Source organism: Budorcas taxicolor, chromosome 19 (genome assembly GCF_023091745.1).
Source record: "Budorcas taxicolor isolate Tak-1 chromosome 19, Takin1.1, whole genome shotgun sequence".
In the NCBI taxonomy this organism is placed as follows: Eukaryota; Metazoa; Chordata; class Mammalia; order Artiodactyla; family Bovidae; genus Budorcas; species Budorcas taxicolor.
Genome location: NC_068928.1, coordinates 10547107 through 10566000, shown reverse-complemented (window position 1 = coordinate 10566000; position 18894 = coordinate 10547107). Strand labels below are relative to the sequence as shown.

Sequence of the window (18894 nt, the reverse complement as noted above, 5' to 3'; positions counted from 1 at the left end):
CCCGCTCTGACTCCGGCTTCTCGGATCTCGGGATCCTGGAAGCGACTCCCGACCGACTCTCACACCCGCCGCTGGGCTCCGGCCAACCGGAACTCGCTCGCGTCACTTCCGGTCCGTTTCCCCCCGCGGGAGACCGCCTCCAGAAGAAAAACGTTCCCCTCTCCTTTGGGCCACCTCCGCGGGTCGTCGCGGGATTTCAGTTCGGGTCTGGGTTAGGGACCTGTGGGCGGGGCCAGAGGAAGAAGGACTGTTCTCGTCGCCGTTCTTGATCCGGAACTTGTTGTCGAGATACCCCGGAAGAGGTAACTCGCGGGAGAGCGGCGTGTTCGGTACCCAGAACTGAAGAACGCGAAGGCGCCAGTGAGGCGGAGGAGAGGTGCGCTAGGTAGGTAGGCCTCTCCCAGGAAGAGGGATGTTCTTCTTGACTCTCCAGTTGGAGTGTTTATTACTATTTCATTCTATAAAAAATCACCCCCCCATCTCCTTTCTAAACTATCTTCCACCCAAGTGGCCCCTGGAGCTACTCTTCCGGTTTGGCCAGTCGTCTTTTGAAAGAAAGGACCTAGCTGCTGGGGAGGGGAAGGACCCAAAATTTTAGTTCCCAGGCAAGGGCTCCGGTCGGGCAGCATCGATGCCCTCGCTCCGAGTGTGCGAAAATACCGAGCAGGCTCCACACTCTGCTGAGTATTGAACACCCACAGCGTAGCAAGTTGTCCAGTGCTACGAGGAAAGAAAAGACTTCTGAGAATATGATGGAAAAGTTGCCCCGCTGTGTCACACGAACATAAGGAAGTGTGTAATCCTTGATCATTTTACTCCAGGCACTGTACTAAATGTCGCGAGTATGCGCTACGTGTAATTGCTCCATGACGTTTTTGTGTTTTAAGTGGAGAGAATTATTTCAGGGAGAGATTGCTGCTTGAAAACACCTGGTAATTTGGTGTGACTCAATAGTAGATTATGTGGCAGGAGTTTAGGTTAGAAGGATCAAGTAGGTTGAAACCAAATTGTGTATTCTTTGAATTTCTGCTGCGGGATTTATATTTTATTGTCACCCCACCAACCTGAGTCCACTTGTGCAACACGTAAGGAAAACCAGTCTGTTGACACTGGGTTGTGGTGAAGAAAAGCACAGCGTTTATTGCAGGGCTCTAAGCAAGGGACTGGGAGACAAGCCTCAAATCCACTGCAGTTGGGTGTTTAGTTAGCGTTTTGTTTTGTTTTGTTTTAAGGGGAAGAACAAAGAGGCTGGAACTAATCATTTCATAACATTTCTGTGACTTTTTTTAATTGGAGGATAATTGCTTTAGAATGTTTTGTTGGTTTCTATTGAACTCTGTGATTTTTTTTCATAATTATAGTTTCAGGAGTCAGGGTGTCTCTGGTTTATGATTCTTCTCTGGCCAAGTGGTCCATGGCATGAGGGTCTGTTAACTCATCTTGCCCGGAAGAAACAACCTGAGTTGTACATGATATCTACAATTTTACTCTATTGACAGTGTATTGACAGCAGCAATTTTAGTCATCAGCTCTGGTTGATTAATGTCCGTTACGCAGGATTGAGGTCACAGTGGACAAAAGAGAGAATAAAGTTTTGGATAGAGAGATTAATCATAAACTTGATAAGGGGACTCAATTTTAGGAGGACTCGGTTTCCTTATTCCTTAGATGCTTATCCAGTGATTTCTGAGCAGAGAAAATACAGATTACAGAGAAATTACGAATCAGATTTGTGCTTTATAAGTACAGTTAATTATAATGGCAGATGTACTAGGACGAAATGAAGAATATGGAAAGATTACAGGAAGTTTGAGAGGGAAAGAAAAATATTGAGTTCAATATAGGACATAGTCTAGACCACTTCATAGACATCTAAGTGGTAAAATCTAACAGAAACTGAAAGTTCACGTGTGGAGGCCAAGAGAGGCTGTAGGAATCCTCAGCATCTATTGTTTCAGGAGTAAGAGAGATTGTTCATTTTACGAACTATTTATATGTTGTATCTCCTCCTACTAGAATGTGAGCTCCATGAAGGGTAGGATTTTGTTTTGTTCAGAGCTCTGTCTCCAGGGTCCAAAACTGTGCACAATAGGCTCTCAGAAAATATTGATTGAATGGAAAGAGGATATATAAACAAGCCCTGTCAAATAGAACTTTCTGCAGTCATGGAAATGTTCAGTATCTCGCTAATTCAGAGTGGAGCTTAGCCACTTAAAAAAATTATTTAGCTGTATGTGGGATCTTCGTTCCCTGACCAGGGGTCAAACCCGTGTTCCCTACATTGAAAGGTGGACTCTTTAAGTAGAAAAGAATAGCTTTATTGCTTTGCCGGGCAGAGGGGGCCACAGCAGGCCTTCAAAACCATGTGTCCCCACTTGGGGAAGATAAGTTTTATAGTAACTGTTCAAAGAGGGCATGACCAGCTCATGGACATTCTTCTCATGGGTGGGTGGTGAGGTTAAGTGAGAGTCTGCATCATCAGCCTTCAGGTCCAGCTGGTCTGGGGTCTACATGCTTGTGGTCCACTGGACCCTCAGGGAAGCTCCTTAGCCACTTCCAAGTTGTTGAGCTATTGAGCATTTGAAATGTGGCCATACGTAACTTAAAAACTGAGTTTTTATTTAGTTTTAATTGTTTAAATACCTGCATTTGGCTAATAGTTGCAGTATAGGACAACATAGGTGGAGACTGAAAAGAGGGCGAAATGTGTAAGCTTGGCAAACAGAAAGAGACCATAGATAATGAGGAAAAGGTGTCGGAAAGGTAGGATGACATTAGGGTGAGCGTTGTGTTAAAGAATTCAAGGGAAGAGGGTTTAAAGGAAAGTTATCAGTGAGTGGTGCAGAAAGTTTTCAAGTTTAGGCCTCAACTTAAGTTGAGGCCTATAAAGCAGCAGCTAGATAGTGTCTTGATTCTTTAGCAGTTTCAGTCGAATGGGAAAGGCGGGCAGGTAACTGAAGAAGTTTAAAGATGAAGGGAAGAGGAAAAGTGAGGCAGTGGTTTAAGGGTCCAAGAGGATGGATTTTTAGGTTGGAAAAGTCCAAAGGGCAGTAGCCAGTGGAACAGAGTCATCAGGTGGAGCGTGGTTCAGGAGGTAATAGGATCACAAGCACTGCTGAGAGGGGTTTAATCTGGCCACTGCAAGGCACCAAGCGGAGGGTCTTAGAGGATGTGTTCCTTTTGCGATGCCATCATTGCCTGGGACAACAGAGATGAGGCTGAAAATAGTTATGCTTACCTTCGTTTCAAGCACTGGGTTTATTGATAAATGTTTATAATAGATACACAGAAAGAGGGACAGCCTGAAACCCCTTTTACAAGGGTTAGATGATGATCTGATCAGGCTGATAGATTAAAAGAACAGAGATGTTAGCATTAAGCTCAGCATTTTGGAATTAGGGACTTCATAAGATTAGGGACAGAAGCAATAGACAAATTGGTTCTTTCTGGAACTTTTTCTGCTTTCTATTTATGGTGACTCTTATTGGTAGATCTGTTTTTAAATAAAGGTGAGAGAATGAGAAACTTTCCATCATGACCTTTTCGATTAGTATATTTTATATTGCTCTTACTAGTTTTGTGGCTGGGGATAAGCAACTTCTCTGATCTTTATTTTTCTCATCTTTAGAGAGAGGCTGGTATTATTGTCTTATTTTCATAGCAACAATAATGGAAGTAAAGGGTTTTTACTGCTGTTCAACACACAATAGGTCCTCTATATGTACTGCCTTTCTCCAGATAGTACCTGAGTCTGGTATGTGGAATGTTTGGTTATTTTGCAACCTAGTAATTGGTGCAGAAAATCCTTCTAATTCTTTGACATAGAAGTTTGTATGTATGTATTTTTCTGTAATTGAATATTTGTTCTATTTGTAGTCTGACGGTTAGATTATCATAAAGAAGTTCTGCTGATCTATAAGCATCGTATAGTAACTAAATGATAGATGCATTAGAGATAATGTGGGTTCTGATAAGAATTTTTTTTAATTCTTGTGTGTGTGTGTCTGCCAAGGCGTCTAGAGCCATAAAGTGCTATGGCAGTAGAGCCCTGTCACCATTTTAGGCACAGTTGTGAAAGAGGACTGAAACGAGGTGCTGAAGACCTGGCCACTTGTGACCCTCTCTGTCGCTCTCCTTTTATCCCTGAATACTTGTTTCCTCAGGGTTCCTTTCTTCCCTCTGTACACTTGACCCAGTGACCTTATCCGCTTATCAGCCTTCAGTCAGTTTAAGTTCTTTTAAACAATGTGGTTTCTAGCCTGCGCTTATCTTCTGACCTCTAAAGTGACATGTCTTTTTCTTTTTTCTGGACATCTCAACCAGGATGTCTTTTGGTCAAATCTGATGTAATATATTTGAAACCTTTCAGTGTCTTTTCCTTTCAAACCTGCTCTTTTCATCAGTAAAGAGTATACTCCCAGTCTCCATTTGTTCAAATCTAGGTGGTGGTCTAACTTCTCCCTTTCTTTTATCACCAGACTTCCAGTGAATCACCGATTTATACAGGTGTGCTTCAGCCACTTCTTTGCTTTCCCATGTCACCACTCCTGTCTGACTGTCACCTCATCCAGACTACTGGGAAAGGCAACGTAGAGTAGTGTTAAACACACAAGCTCTGGAGTCAGGCTACCACTTACTAGCTTTTTGAACTCGGGTGAGTGACATATTCTCTGTGAGCCAATTTTCACATCTGAAAAATGGGGGTAATAATCACATATTTACTTAAAGGACTTCAGTGTTGGGAACACTGAAGGAGACAGTTCGTGTAGAGTGTCAATACCTAATATGTAGCAAAATATTTATTAGTTACTGTTACTGTTATTACATTATAGCAGTCTCCTGATCAATCCCCTGTATCTATTCTTGCCAGCTTCTAATTCCTTCTTTATACTGAAGTCCCAGGTGATCTTTTAGAAAACAAAAATCCTTTCCCTGCAGCAGTGTCTATCATTCCTAGAATTCCAAGCTGCTAAGCGTGGCTTACGAGGCCTTCTGCGATCTGCAGCCCGCCCTTCTTTCTCGCGTTTGTCTCTGCCGGTCTCCCCTTCCGTCTTAGGCTGTCTGGACCACTCTCAGGTCATTTGCACACCTTATTTCTCTCCTCTGGCTTTTCTGCTTGGTGTTCATTCTGCCTGAAATGATCTTTCCTCGTCTGTCTTCTTATTACTTTGTTGCATTTTAAATATTCCCTCAACGTGGCCTTCCCTGACCTCCTAAACTGAGCTAAAGCACTTTATACACTCCCCTAACATCTCTCCATAACATTTGCAGACATGTAATTGTCTTCTCCTCCGCTTACCTAGGAACTGTCAGTGGCCAGTATTGTTCATCGCTATACTCCCAGTCTAGCAAGGCATGTGTCTGGCACAAAGGAAACCAGCAGACATTCGTGTTTGTTATTTTTTCTGTTTTTAACTTCTGTTTGCCTTCATTTCCTCATTTTCAATATATAGAAAGAATGCTGACCTCTTATGGTTATGTGGATCAAATAACACAGTACCTTCAAAATACCACTGAAGCTTTGAGTTACGACAACATGAAGTCTTACTAAAATAAAATGAAAGAGGGACTTCCCTGGCAGTCAGTGGTTAAGACATCATGCTTCAACTGCAGGGGGCACAGCTTCGATCCTTGATCGGGTAACTAAGATTCCTGCATGCCACATGGCGTGGCCAAAATTTTTTTAAAACATAAGAAAGAAATTCGAAATTAGGATTGGGTCATCTCTAAACCACTACCAGAATGTAAGCTCTGTGCATGAAGGGACTGTTTCTCCTTTATTCCCCTAGATTCTAGAGCAAGACCAGTTAATATCTGTGGGATGGAGGCATAAAAATAAAAGAATTAAGAAAGCACATGCGCTTAATGACACCCTTTTGACTGTACTGCACATACCTATTCCTGTAGCTACACTCTGGACTTTGTATCACCTGAATGTTCTATTTCCAAACTCGAAACCCCAGACATCTCTCTCTAACCTCAGCCAACTGCCTTTCCAGCTCACTTCCCTCACACCTGTTCTTAATAGCATGTGGATATCCTGTCACCTTCCTGTGCTTACCTTTCTCATGGCCTGTCATTTCAAACATTCTTGCTCTCACCCCAGCTTTCCTTATGCCCTGTGTCTCAGTGCTTACTCTTAGTAGAACTCAAACTTGGATAAATCCAGCCATCTGTTAGAGAAGGGAGAAGATGAAGGAAGAATATGGGTGCGGCAGATTTCGTTACATGTTTGGAGGCAGTGATTAGGTGGTTTCAGTCTTTGGGCTTCTACTTTCTCTGTGAAGTATGGAGTTACCCCTTCTGTGCTTTTACCTAAACTCAGGCTGCTAAGTACTGCTGGAGGAAATCAGCTGGTAGGTACGGTACATTATTCATCATCAGTGAATACATCAATGCTTTATTGATGATTCAGACACCATGAACAGCTTTGCTGGGGTAATAGGAATTTCTTAAGTAATAAAGGATGAAAGATCATCTTCCTTTGTTTTTTTATCATGGTTGTACTATTGGTAAATTCAGTGTGTATTAAAACTATGCGAAAAAGGAATGAAGTGTTGATACATGGTACAGCATGGATGAACCTTGAAAATATTATGCTGGACAGTAGAACCCTGAAACAAAGGCCACCTTTTGTATGGTTTGATTTATACGAGTGTCCAGAATAAGTAAATCCATAAAGTGGCTACCAGAGACTAGGGGAAGGAGAAGTGGGAAGTGACTGCTCACGGTTACAGGGGTTTCTTTGGGGGGGCAATGAAAGTGTTCTGAAATTAGATAGTGGCAATGGTTGCACAATATTGTAGATACATTAAAAACACTGAATTGTACACTTTAAAAAGGTGAATTTTATAGTGTGTGAATTACATCTCAAAAATGAGGATTTCCCTGGTGGTCCAGTGGTTAAGAATCGACCTTGCAGTACAGGGGACGTGAGTTTGATCCCTGGTCAAGGAACTAAGACCCCAAATGCTGCGGGGCAGCTAAGCCCATGTGGAGCAACCCAAGATCCCACATGATACAACTAAAACCCAAAGCAACCAAATAAATAAAGTTTAATATCCCTGTGCAATATTCACCTTAAAATATTCGAAAACATCACACACTTTGCCTACAGTATCATTTCAATTTTAATGTCCTAATTTTAACTTAAATGAGGATTCTTTAAAAAATTTATGATAAAGTATGAATCTCCAGGACTGCTATCTATCTGTGCCACGCAGGTTACACACTGTAGAATTCCAAGGGCACCACTTGTAAGTTCTGCAAACATGATGTACTTCATAAATGCTTAGATACCATGTATTCCACTGGAAGAAACTGATTACTGTTTATACCTATACATTGAAGTATGTTGAATCCAACAGCCTCAAATGTAGACTTACGTAAATTGCTTTATTGATGATTCAGACACCATGAACAGCTTTGCTGGGGTAATAGGAATTTCTAAAGTAATAAAAGATGAAGGATCATCTTCCTTTGTTTTTTTATCATGGTTGTACTATTGGTAAATTCAGTGTGTATTACAACTGTGCAAAAAGTACTCTGCATTCATATGCAAGCTGACACTGGGGTTTTCACCTACAATAATGTCCAGGGGCACCAGTATTCACATGTGAGGCTTTCAGCTTTCCGTGCGAGGGTCAGTAGATGTCAGCAGCCCACCTCACTCCAGGCCTGTTGCTATGACAACCAGGAACTTCCCTGAGGGGTTGGTACATCGAGAACTACTGCATTATTGAAGACACAAGTGAAAAAGCACTATATTTAAGATGAGAGTGAGTTACTCTTGGTTCTTTTAGCTACTTTAGGCGTTTTGGTAAAACAGAACATTTCCTTTCTCCACAAGACTTAGCAAACACTGGGGAGCAGAGCTGTATCTGAGGGAGACGTACTCCTCACATTGAGATTCAAAATGACCTAAACTGCTTTGCCTGTATTCTTGAATTTTTTCTAGTACTCAGGAGAAAAAACAGTACCTGCCCAAGATCCAAAACATATTTTGCCTTTTTTCTGGATGAATTTAAAGTACTGCTGCTTATATACTGTCAGGGCGTTGTATCTGATAAACTATAACTTTCCCTCCCTTGATAATGACCGCTTTCTTTTCCTTTCAGATGATCTCCAGATCCCTGGTTATGGAGTATCTGACTAATGCTGGTGCGCTTAGCTTGGCTGCTGGAGTTGCCTGTGGCGTGTGCCTGGGCTGGGGCCTCCGAATGCGCTTTGGGATGCTCCCCAAGAGCTCAGCGAGGGAGACAAATGCTGACACTGAAACAGAAGCAAGTATCCTCGGAGAGAGTGGGGAGTACAAAATGATTCTTGTGGTTCGAAATGACTTGAAGATGGGAAAAGGGAAGGTGGCTGCCCAGTGCTCTCATGCTGCTGTTTCTGCCTACAAGCAAATTCAAAAGAGAAACCCTGAGTTACTCAAAGAGTGGGAATACTGTGGCCAGCCCAAAGTGGTGGTCAAAGCCCCTGATGAAGAAACTCTGGTTGAATTATTGACCCATGCAAAAGTGCTGGGACTGACTGTAAGTTTAATCCAAGATGCAGGACGTACTCAGATTGCACCAGGCTCTCGAACTGTTTTAGGAATTGGACCAGGACCAGCAGACCTAATTGACAAGGTCACCGGTCACCTAAAACTTTACTAGGTGGAATTTTGTATGATGGTGGTTCCCACCACCACAAGTGTTTGAAACTGTCAAATTCTAACAATAAAAGCTGATTTCTTCCCCCAGCTAAGATTCTTGAGATGAAATTCCATTCACGTGTTCTTCTGTCATGTACTTGGCCTGGTTAGAGAGTTATCTTGGGCTAAAAAAAAAAAAAAGTTTGGTTAATAGTCCTGGTGATTCAAGTGATGAGTGCTGAAACAAGAAATGTTTAAGATGAGAGGCACAGTTCACAATAAAATTGGACTAGAGGTGGGAAACAGCATTTCCTATGAGTGATTAGGCCCCGTTGTGTGTTACTAGCTCTCTGGAGAAAGCAATGGCACCCACTCCAGTACCCTTGCCTGGAAAATCCCATGGATGGAGGAGCCTGGTGGGCTGCAGTCCATGGGGTCGCCAAGAGTCGGACACGACTAAGCGACTTCACTTTCACTTTTCACTTTCATGCATTGGAGAAGGAAATGGCAACCCACTCCAGTGTTCTTGCCTGGAGAATCCCAGGGTCTGGGGAGGCTGGTGGGCTGCCGTCTATGGGGTCGCACAGAGTCAGACACGACTGAAGCAACTTAGCAGCAGCTCTTCTTCCAAGACTATGTTGCTGTCCTTGGATGATCAGGGGTTCTAGGGTATTCCCAATTTAGATGTAAACTGCAGTTTGTTTCTCCTTACCTCAGTTTTTGAATATTTTATCGAGAGAGAATGGTATAGCCACCCACAATGAATTTAAAAGCTAACCTTGTGGATTTTTCTCAAAGTTGAGGTTTTTGCAGCACTGACCTAACCCGCCTGTGCCGTGCTTCACATTTATTCCCCCAGCCACGCTGGCTAAAATTTCTCAGCAGTGGTTCTACATCTCTTCAGTTCACCCCTTTCCTAACAATGAAGGCAGTGAAACTTGGGAAGCGACTTACGTGGACCTTGAAGGTGGTTATGGGCCCACACAGAAATGATGGTAATTGTGAAGTGACTGTTACTTATCATTGTAACATCCCAGTATTTTCTTTACCTAGAACTTAAGGAACTGGACAATTCAGCTATTTAACGGCACCTTATCTCCCTTTTGATCTTTATACATTCAGCATGACATAATCCAAATAATTACCAGCTGCCCAGAATATGATGGTTCCCAGCTCCCAAGAGCCACATAGCTTCCTGTATCTCCTTTTTTGCAAAAAGCCATTTGTCTTGAAAGCTCTCTTTGGGGGGATTCTGACAGTATTTCTAAATTCAGTATATGCCTAAGAACTTCGATGTCAGGGAGAATTTTGGTAACAGGCCAAATTTTGATTGCAACTCACCATGGTTAACGTCAACAATTAGCATTAGTTAGTTGTTAACTTCAACATAAGCAGCAATGTAGCACAACTGCAAGGTCTACAGTCAGTGGCGTCTGGGCAGAACACTAAAGGCTACCGCAGCCAGGCTTAGAGGTCAGTCTTCTTTTACGCCGATATCTGACAGCACAGAAGAAATTGCAACTGAATGATGCCACAGTAGCGACTGTTTCTAAACAGAATGTTTATCCTGGTTTCCAAAGTGATGCAACAGCATGTAGCTGAGCTGAAGAGAACTCAGCCCTAAATGTATGATTCCACTTCAGGTAATTTCTGAGGCTTGCCTCGGAGAATGATGGTTCTAGGTTCACGCAGTGCATCCCAACAGGACCATCTGCCCTGGCTGACAACGTAATTGAAGTCAATCATGGCATACCTACTAGGATGAATAGTATACCAACACTGGTAGCTATGGAAACATGTTTTCTAGCTCACCCGTACTTTGCTATTTATTTTGTAAGGTTCATAATTTTATTTCATGGTTCACAAAGCAGAGAACCCTGGGTTCTCTAAAGACACCTGCAAAGGGTCAAAACTATTTTCCTGATACTCTTTTCTTTCCCATTGTTTTGACATTTGTAGTGATGATAAAAAAGCAATGGTGGGTAATACTGCTGGCACCTTTCACAAATCAAGACAGGGGCCCCTATCTGTACAAGGAGTCATTATGGTTTTCACTGCCCTACATTTACTTTAAAAAGTTTAACGTCCTTGATGAAGCAGTAAAAAAAATTATTAAATTTGACCATTTACTGTTTGTCTTAATATTCTATGTAACATCAAACACTTCTGGTGCACACTGAAGTAGAACTGTTATCTTAAGGGAAAAAAAAGACGTGTGGCTGAGTCCTCAGCTGAACTAGCTGCTTTTGTCATTTTTACTTGCAAGAACGGACAGAATCTAGTTATCCAGATCTAGATTTTCAGCAGATATAAACTACACGATTCATTTTCATGGTTTCAGAGTCCACATTTCAACTAATCACAAGTGTCTGGAAAGATTATTAAATCCACCTTCCAGTGCAGGAGACACAGGTTCAATCCCTGGTCAAGGCACTAACATCCCACATGCGATGTGGCCAAAAAATACTCTCTTCCTTTCCTAACAAAATTGCTATATGAAGCCAAGTTTTTGAATACAGAAGAGTCTCTGTTCAGACGAACTTTAGAGACTTGTAAAAAATAGTACAATGCCATTCATTCTAGCTTGACTTTTGTTTGGGGAAATATGCTCACGTTGTTATTGCTTACGTTAACAAGCAACGCTTATTACTGTCATTTAAATGGGTTAACAGTTTTAAAAAGTTGTTTTAACTATTAATAATAGTGAAGTAGGAATAGATACAATCCCACATTTGGGATCGTTAATAATTTGAATATGGTTATAGTAAACTTTTAAATCAGGGAGTTTAATATCTATTCTTTTTCAAAATCAAGCTGGTTATTCTAGGTTTTTTAACTTTCATATTTATGTGAATTTATGGTGGGGGAGCCTTCTATAATACTAATTACATCAACTTTGTAGGTATTTTTGGTGAAAACTGGCATCTTACAAGTTCTGAATCATGAATGTATTTTCTCTCTCCATTTGTTTTAATTTTCAGTTTCTTTCAGCATGATTTTGTAGTTACCTTTTGTTAAATTTATCACTAGTTAATACTCTTCGATTCTCGTTTTGCAAAATTTCATATTGTTTTTATTGCTCTTGTAATTTTGAGGCCTTAATAACAAGCTTTTTAAAGAGTTATTTTTATAAAAACACTGCTTAGGATTTTCTTCATACAAGATTAGGTCATCTATGAATAAAAACAGCTTTACATCTTCAAAAAAAAACTTGCATGATTTTGAGTATAGACAGATCCTAACACCTTTTTTTTTGTATAATGTCTACATTTGGATTCTGAGGAGGATCACTGAAAACATGTTTACCTTGAAAGTTTCCTATTAACCTCTTTCCCATTACTGCCCAGTACTGAGCTACCTGTTTTGTGATTTAAACATGTCTCCAAATAATCCTGCAAAGTATTCATGGTGTTAACATACATGTGAGGGAACAAGCTCAGAAGTTCAGCTTACTCTCAATTTAAGCCTAAGTAATACACTGCTGCAGTTTCTCTTTCTACTATAGCCCGTTATTATGGATGGTTTAAGTGGCAACTCAGTATCACAGACATAGCACCAGGTTAAAATTATGTTTTTTTAAAAAAGATTCTTAACTATGCTGTAAGAACACCTTTACTGAAGAATTTTAACTTGTTTCTATTAGGGAAGGGAAAAGAGAAAAATCATTCTGGTGATTCAAAGTATGTCTAGGAGAACAAATCTTGATTATGAGAAGGAGTCCCCTGGGACCATTACTATTCTCCCTCTTGATGTTGATAAACATGAAGAAAGAGAGCAGAGACCCAGGAGAAACACCAGTATGCCCAGGACCTGAGCAGCAAGATGGTCCCTAAGACAAACCAAAAAATGAAAAGGGATTTTTCCAACTAATACCGCAATTTCCTATAGGAATATAGGTGGTGGGGAGAGGAAGACAGGAGTTCTAAGTTTTGAAAAAGCACTTCTGTGGAGTTTATGGTCAATGACTCAACTTTACAGCAATACAAAGCTAGGTGGGGGCTCTCTAGCTCTACTGAGAATTAACTGTGAAATGAACTTACAGTAATATTCAGTCATATGCAAAAAAACTTGAATTCAAACACTGGTTTTAAAAAAATCAACTTCAAATATTCATAATTTGAAGGCCTTTACAATTCATGGTGAAGAACAGCATGTTGACTATGTGCTTATACATTCTTATTTCAAGTTAATATAATTTAACATCCATGATCTCTTCATCTGAATGAAATGCTCAGATAAAGAGCTGAAGTGCTGCCTGGTTAAAATGATGGAGGTAGCCCCCGTCAGCACTGATGGGTTTTTCTGACCTCTGCATGGACCTCACGAACTACTGGAACGCACACAGCGTGATGCGGTGCTTTCCCACGTCCCAGCCCGCAGCCCCCTTCTCCCTGTACCACCTGAGTATCCAGTATGAAATGGTTCTTGTGGTTTAAGAGAGACTTAAGTAAAACTGCCATTCTCCATGTTATTTCCACAGTCCAGTAATTTATTTTAAATTTGAGTAATTTCAAATTCCACAAACAAAACTGAAGAACAGCAATATTTTGTTTGAAGTCTTTCTTCTGTACACTCAGTGATCTAAAACACCACAATATCCAACATACACAAACCGCAGGGAGGGGTTAGTAAATACACACAGGTTGGAATCATGGTGCTCCTCGCTCCTGAATGGAATGGTCCCACAGGAAAAGCACAGGATACAGCACAACGTAAGGGCACCTGTTACAGATGAAGTGAGCAGAACACACTAGCATTTCCTATACGCGTAATGAGGAAACCTGCATAGGTTAGAGGGCCTTTTATGCTCATTTAAAAGTCAGGCAAGTTGTCTGTAATGCATTTTTCAAACAATTTGGAGAGCACTGCGATCCCACGGAGGATATGCTCATTAGTGTTGTCTTTGTTGGCATTGACAGTCTTGCATGGTCATATATCAGTATTTTTGCTTTAGCTTTTCTTTGAATAAAAGAGATTTAAATGCATTTAGACAATACATACTGTAAGCTGTTTACATACACTAAATTTAAGAGATTCAATATTAGAGGTTTTTTTTTTCCTTTAAACACTACAGAGTGCAAATCAGGTTCTCCACAACAGATTGAGTATTAAGCAGTTCTTCAAAGAATGAGGGGGGAAGAAGAAAAGCCCAAGTGAATAAAACATTGAAACTATTCCCCTTTGAAAATAAATTCTAAAATGATACGGAATGTGAAATAAGCTTTAAACATAGGTGATCCGAGTTTATAGTTAGAAACAGAAAGTAGTCCTTCATGAAATAAAGGTTACAAGAACATGTGCCTGTTTCCCCTGTTATAAACTGAGAAGCGGGTAGAGACGATGTTTCGGTACGAAAATAGGCGACTACAGGATCAGCTTTCCGTCTCACATGCTGTACCCAAAGCCGGGCTGCGGTTGCCCGTAGGCTGGTGCAGTGTAACCATAGCCAAAAGGCGCCTGGGGAGGGACTGCCACGCTCGGTCCTGCTGTCAGCATCAGCTGGGGCTGACCTACAGAAGAGAAGAGAGAGGGCAGGGCGGGGGCGAGGAGGCGGAGAGACTGTTAGCACCGCAGGACGGCCACACCCCCGACCCCGACTGCAGCAGCAAAACCGCAACTTGGAATGAATTGGGGGGGGGGGGGGGGCACTTCTGACTGACTGTCTCAATTTCAGCATGGCAGTCACCCTAGGAAGGGTCCTGCCTAAAAAGCCAACAAAAACCATGCAGGGCCAAGGGCCAGAACTGTATAAGTAATGATGTTACTTCATGTCATTTAAAGCAATATGCACATGCGCGCTCAACACGCTTAGGCAGCACAGTCAGCAGTAAGCCTATCACCACCACATGGCGTTTGCACATTGTATCTGGTGACAATATAATTAACCCAGGAAAACAACTTTTTAAGATACATTTTAACACAACTGAACTTTTAAAGTTAAGGTTTAAATTCTTGATTTAGATGTGTCTAAATGGTAACAAAACCAAGCATCCAGTACCAAAAAGAACAAGTTAAGACATATTCAAATATGCATTAGGTGTGAAATACATTAACCTCTTTCAAATACTCAGCTAACACTCTCATGAAGTTTAAATAGTTACTGTACAGAGGAACCGACCTGTGGAGAAACTGGCTAAATAGAAGAACATACCTAACACCTCTCCCTACCTCCTGCAAAAGAAGTACTCTTAATCTCCCTCTCTAATGTAAATCCAGAGTAGTATTTCTCCCACAAGTGACCTAATGTCTCTCCTTCAGTGAATAAAAACCCAAACTGTTTTCAGTGAATGAACTCTAGGAACCAGCAGTTTGTTAAAAAACCACTTCTAACTTTGATATTGAAATCTACCTTGAAATTTCAACCCCACTTTTTTTTTCTGAACAACATAAGCATGTTGTTTTTTCATTAAGCTTCTCAGTTTCTTCATATCACAATGGAATCGTGAGAAAACAAGAACAATAAAGAAAAACCTGATGAGTGTGCAAATCTCTAATAAAGAGCAGAGAACTTCAAGGCAATGCGGGGCAGGAGGCGGCTGCCTGACAAAGTGCCAGACTAGTTCTTTCTAACATCATGCTTCTCCACAGCCAGCTACCCAGGACTGGGGTGTGTGCGGGTATGTGGGTGTGTGGTACGGCGGGTGGAAGGGTAAGAAGGTGGCACTGTCAACAGCTGTCTTTGGCTCAACCCCACTGTCAACTGCTTACAAGGACTGTCCATGTAAACACCCTGAAGAGAAGCCAAATTCAGTAGCTCCCCCAGTTATTACACCCACTCTGTTTCTACCTTGTGTCTTATCACAAATATGCCAAACGTCTTGTCCCCATCTCTAAGAATCTACTTTATGTTCTCCCACTTTATCACAACTACCCTGTCCTCTAAACTCCCAAAGTCCTTTTTATGTAAAGGAAAAAAGGGAAATAATGCCACAATAGATTGGTTTACTATCATTTCCTTTAACAGGTTGAGATACAATAGTTGTAATTGTATACCTTCCTCCCAACACCACCTGGTTAAAGTGCTGTAACCTACACCCTTCAATTTCACTGCTCAAATCACTCTGTTCTCCGGGAGAGAAATGGAAAGGGGAAGGATTTCAGAAAGGCACAAGTAAGAAAACATTAAATTGCCTTAAATATTCAGAGTCTAAAAATCCTCTCTGGAAAATCTTCAAATGGAAGCTACTCAGTCATCTGTCTCAGTCAGAATTTAAAGAGATGTACTACTTCTGTAAAGCATACTTAAGATGACTATGGCATGTTCTCTCACCTTCTCCACTTTTGAAAATTTAATTCACCAATAATTCAGTAACTCAGGATCAGGCCATAGATAAATCAGGTTCTGATCTCAAGAAACTGTTTTTTGAGATTTTTTTGCGTTTAAAATTATCTTAGTGAATAAGGTCAATGCCTGCTCTAAGGTTGTTTTCAAAAAAAAAAGAGTAGAGGCTTATTTCTTAACTTACTGAGCCTTTTGCACTTTAGAATGAACTGTTTGTCTACTATATTTCTGAGGTTAAGCAGAGAAAGAGATTACCATAAACAATAGGTTGTGTCTCTGTAGCTTGTTCTTCCTCTTTTCTCAGTGATTCTGAAGCATCTAATTTATCAACCTAGAGAAAAACAAGTAATGTAATTAGAACCTCAAAAGTATTATAGACCTAGATTTATGGCAGAAAGTGGAAAAGCCTTAGTATGTTAAATTTTGTCAAAATAAAACAGACCAGAGTAGAAAGAACATTCTCAGGCCCCTTCAAATTCAATGGCAATGTTCATACTTCAGTCAAGGTGATTTTTAGCACTGTCATTATAAACCCTCAGGAAGGAGGGATTTATAAATGCCATAAAAGCTCACGCCAGGCTAAAACTGGGCATGCCAGGATGCAGCCAGCCTGAGGGAGGGAGATAACCAGAAGGAACCACTTTCTCTGATGAAGGTTTAGCCCTACTAAAGATAACAATGATGAACTCATGACTGGACAAGACTTCCTTCCCCAAAGGAAACGGTATTCAAAAAAGTGAAACAAGTCTTGTGACTAGGTAAGTATGTCTGCAGAACCAACTATCTTTTTTGCCAACTGTGCACAGCTTCTGTCAATATTGATTATGTGCAGGCTGAAGTTTAAGATTCAAGTGGCTCCATATTTAATCTTTTTTATATAAAGACAGGCTGCATGTGTTAATGCTCTGTTTTCTAAGTAACCAAGGAAGGCCTGATTTTCCCCCAACTTCTTAGAGAAAGAAATGTTTACCTTTTAATTAAGCCCAAGAAGTAAATGACTGTTATACACTAGCTATTCTAAATAAAAGTGGATAGTATCAGGCAGAAATAATACGCTAGAGGAGTCCAAACATATTAGTGAAAGAAAAGAGCTGGAATACATAGATCCTTCCCTAACTAGTTGTGTCACCTTGGCAAACCACTGCACTGACCCTCAAATTTCTTTGTCTATATAGTGAGTCAGCTGAATGAGAAAATCTACAAAGCTCCTCCTAGCATTAGCATGACTTGGAATCTGGAATTCTGTGAAGGACTAGGGAGGATGGCAGCAGGACACAGACCAGGAAATCTCCCCCATACCACTTCCATTTGCCTTTAAACTGTGCTGTATCTGTCTTTTAGACTATATAGTCTTGTCGTTGGTATAGCATTACACTTGATGTAAAACTGAATTTCAAATCTCAGTGTTATCTACTACTAGAGGGTTTCAAAGTCCTAGGGGTGCTGAGATGGGGAGGCAGAGTGCAGAACTTTTTTATGAGTGTTCATTCCATGTCCTTCAAAGAGGCGAATAGTGAAAAATCACTCACAAAAAAAAGACATGCAGGACTTCAGTGAAAAGGCTTTAAAGACTTGGTCCCAGAAAGGTTAAAGCAGAACCTAGTTTCTATTTGCAACTATTTTAAAAACAGTGTTTCAATCCTACACAGGCCATTAAGGTTAGGGCAGTATGTTACATGTATTTTAATTATTTTATAGTGAGTATCTTAAATGTGGGTCTAATTTACCCTAATTTGTCAGGTAGCAAAATGTGAGAAAAGTGGTAAGACTCAGACTCAGACACCTTCAGATAAAATATGGTTTTTCTACCCTGGGAAGATGGGTTATTAGTTTGCTTGAGTATTTCATTTTTTTAATTTTATAACCTAAGGGCTCATGTGTTAAAATTACCCCATTATCACATTAAAGACTACTATGGAGTATAAGTACCACAAGAAACACTCACTGTTTGGCACCCAAACTTAAAAACAAAAATCACTACAGCTCTCTAATCTAAAGTACAATCTGTGCCACCAAGGACAGTCAGATGGGGTTTTGCTAAGTATCCAAGAGTGAGCTAAAGAAGTTATTTTTTAAAAGTACATGGATGAGTGTACATTAATAACTTCTAAGAAGAAAAATCAAACAAAAAAACCCACTGAATAACACATTGCCAGACTTTCAAGGAAAAGATTCTAAAGTGAACATGTGTTTAAAAGTTAATGTCTGAGTCGGATGTTGAAGACAGAAGTCTGTTAAAGATTTAGAAGAGCTAGCAATGTCATAATGCCCAGGCACAGACATAGGCAGGTTGGGCATAGAGACAAAACAAAAAGTAACAACTGTGAAGGAGGAGCATCATGCTAAGCAAAAATTGATTTTTCTATTTAATGGGACAGCCTCTGGCTCAGCAATATCCAATTATTGTTTCCAATGACCCAATTTGGACTCCTCCAAACAGAAAAGCAGAGAAGGCTTTTATGAACACAAGCTTTTGTTAAGAGCTGTAACAAAAGTTTCTGATCCTTGGATTAAAAAAGAAAAATTACAGGTAAGCATGTCACTGAGTTCAGTTCCATCTGTACTATTGAATATTCATGATAATGTAAAAGGCTTTTCCACAGAGACTGCAATATGCTGCAGAGGAAAAGTTAACATGCAGTCAGTTATTTTGGTGTATGTGTGCATGAAAAAGAGGCAAAAGTACTGAAGCAAGAAGTGAGATCTGAAGATGACTGTCGCTATACAGGCTCTCAAGAAACACACACAGCCCACAGCAATGCTTTAAGAGTTTCAAAAGTAGTATGATGTAATTGCAATGACTGTTGTACATGCTTGATTTAAAACAACGCATAACACTGCAGTTCAATTACCTATTTTTCACACACACGCTTTCTAACTGCCTTGCTTACTAGCTGCTGAAGGGCCTCACACACAATGCATTTTACTCAGGTTTGCCCTAAGTTCCAATGGTGACTCCGGTTTGGTTCAATGTTCA

At 40.6% G+C, this 18894-nt stretch overlaps 3 protein-coding genes across 9 annotated transcripts in view; 1 reads left to right on the top strand and 2 right to left on the bottom strand.

Annotated features, from left to right (window-relative positions):
- The window catches only part of VMP1 (vacuole membrane protein 1), a 124695-nt gene extending 124508 nt beyond the window's left edge, over positions 1 to 187 (bottom strand). For 2 of the 3 annotated variants that reach the window (XM_052657920.1, XM_052657924.1), the window contains exon 1: positions 2 to 100. The gene's annotated coding sequence lies outside the window, so the exon portion shown is untranslated. Of the gene's footprint in view, position 1 lies in introns of all 3 variants that reach the window. The other variant, XM_052657922.1, reaches the window with a different exon arrangement.
- PTRH2 (peptidyl-tRNA hydrolase 2) lies at positions 176 to 8743 on the top strand. Of its 2 annotated transcripts, XM_052657925.1 has the most exons (3): positions 176 to 385; positions 4479 to 4654; positions 8118 to 8743. In XM_052657925.1, the coding sequence occupies exon 3, from the start codon at positions 8118 to 8120 to the stop codon at positions 8655 to 8657; it is 540 nt and encodes a 179-aa protein (XP_052513885.1). In that variant the 5' UTR covers positions 176 to 385; positions 4479 to 4654; the 3' UTR covers positions 8658 to 8743. The 2 variants fall into 2 exon arrangements, with proteins under 2 accessions (XP_052513885.1, XP_052513886.1); XM_052657926.1 differs by lacking the exon at positions 4479 to 4654.
- Positions 7096 to 18894, bottom strand: part of CLTC (clathrin heavy chain) — a 70124-nt gene continuing 58325 nt past the window's right edge. For 2 of the 4 annotated variants that reach the window (XM_052657918.1, XM_052657919.1), the window contains 2 exons: positions 16173 to 16248; positions 7096 to 8820 (listed from right to left, as the gene is read on the bottom strand). In XM_052657918.1, coding sequence (XP_052513878.1) covers positions 8786 to 8820; positions 16173 to 16248 — 111 coding nt within the window. In that variant the 3' untranslated portion in view covers positions 7096 to 8785. Of the gene's footprint in view, positions 8821 to 13115; positions 14146 to 16172; positions 16249 to 18894 lie in introns of those variants that run through there. The other 2 variants (XM_052657916.1, XM_052657917.1) reach the window with 1 other exon arrangement.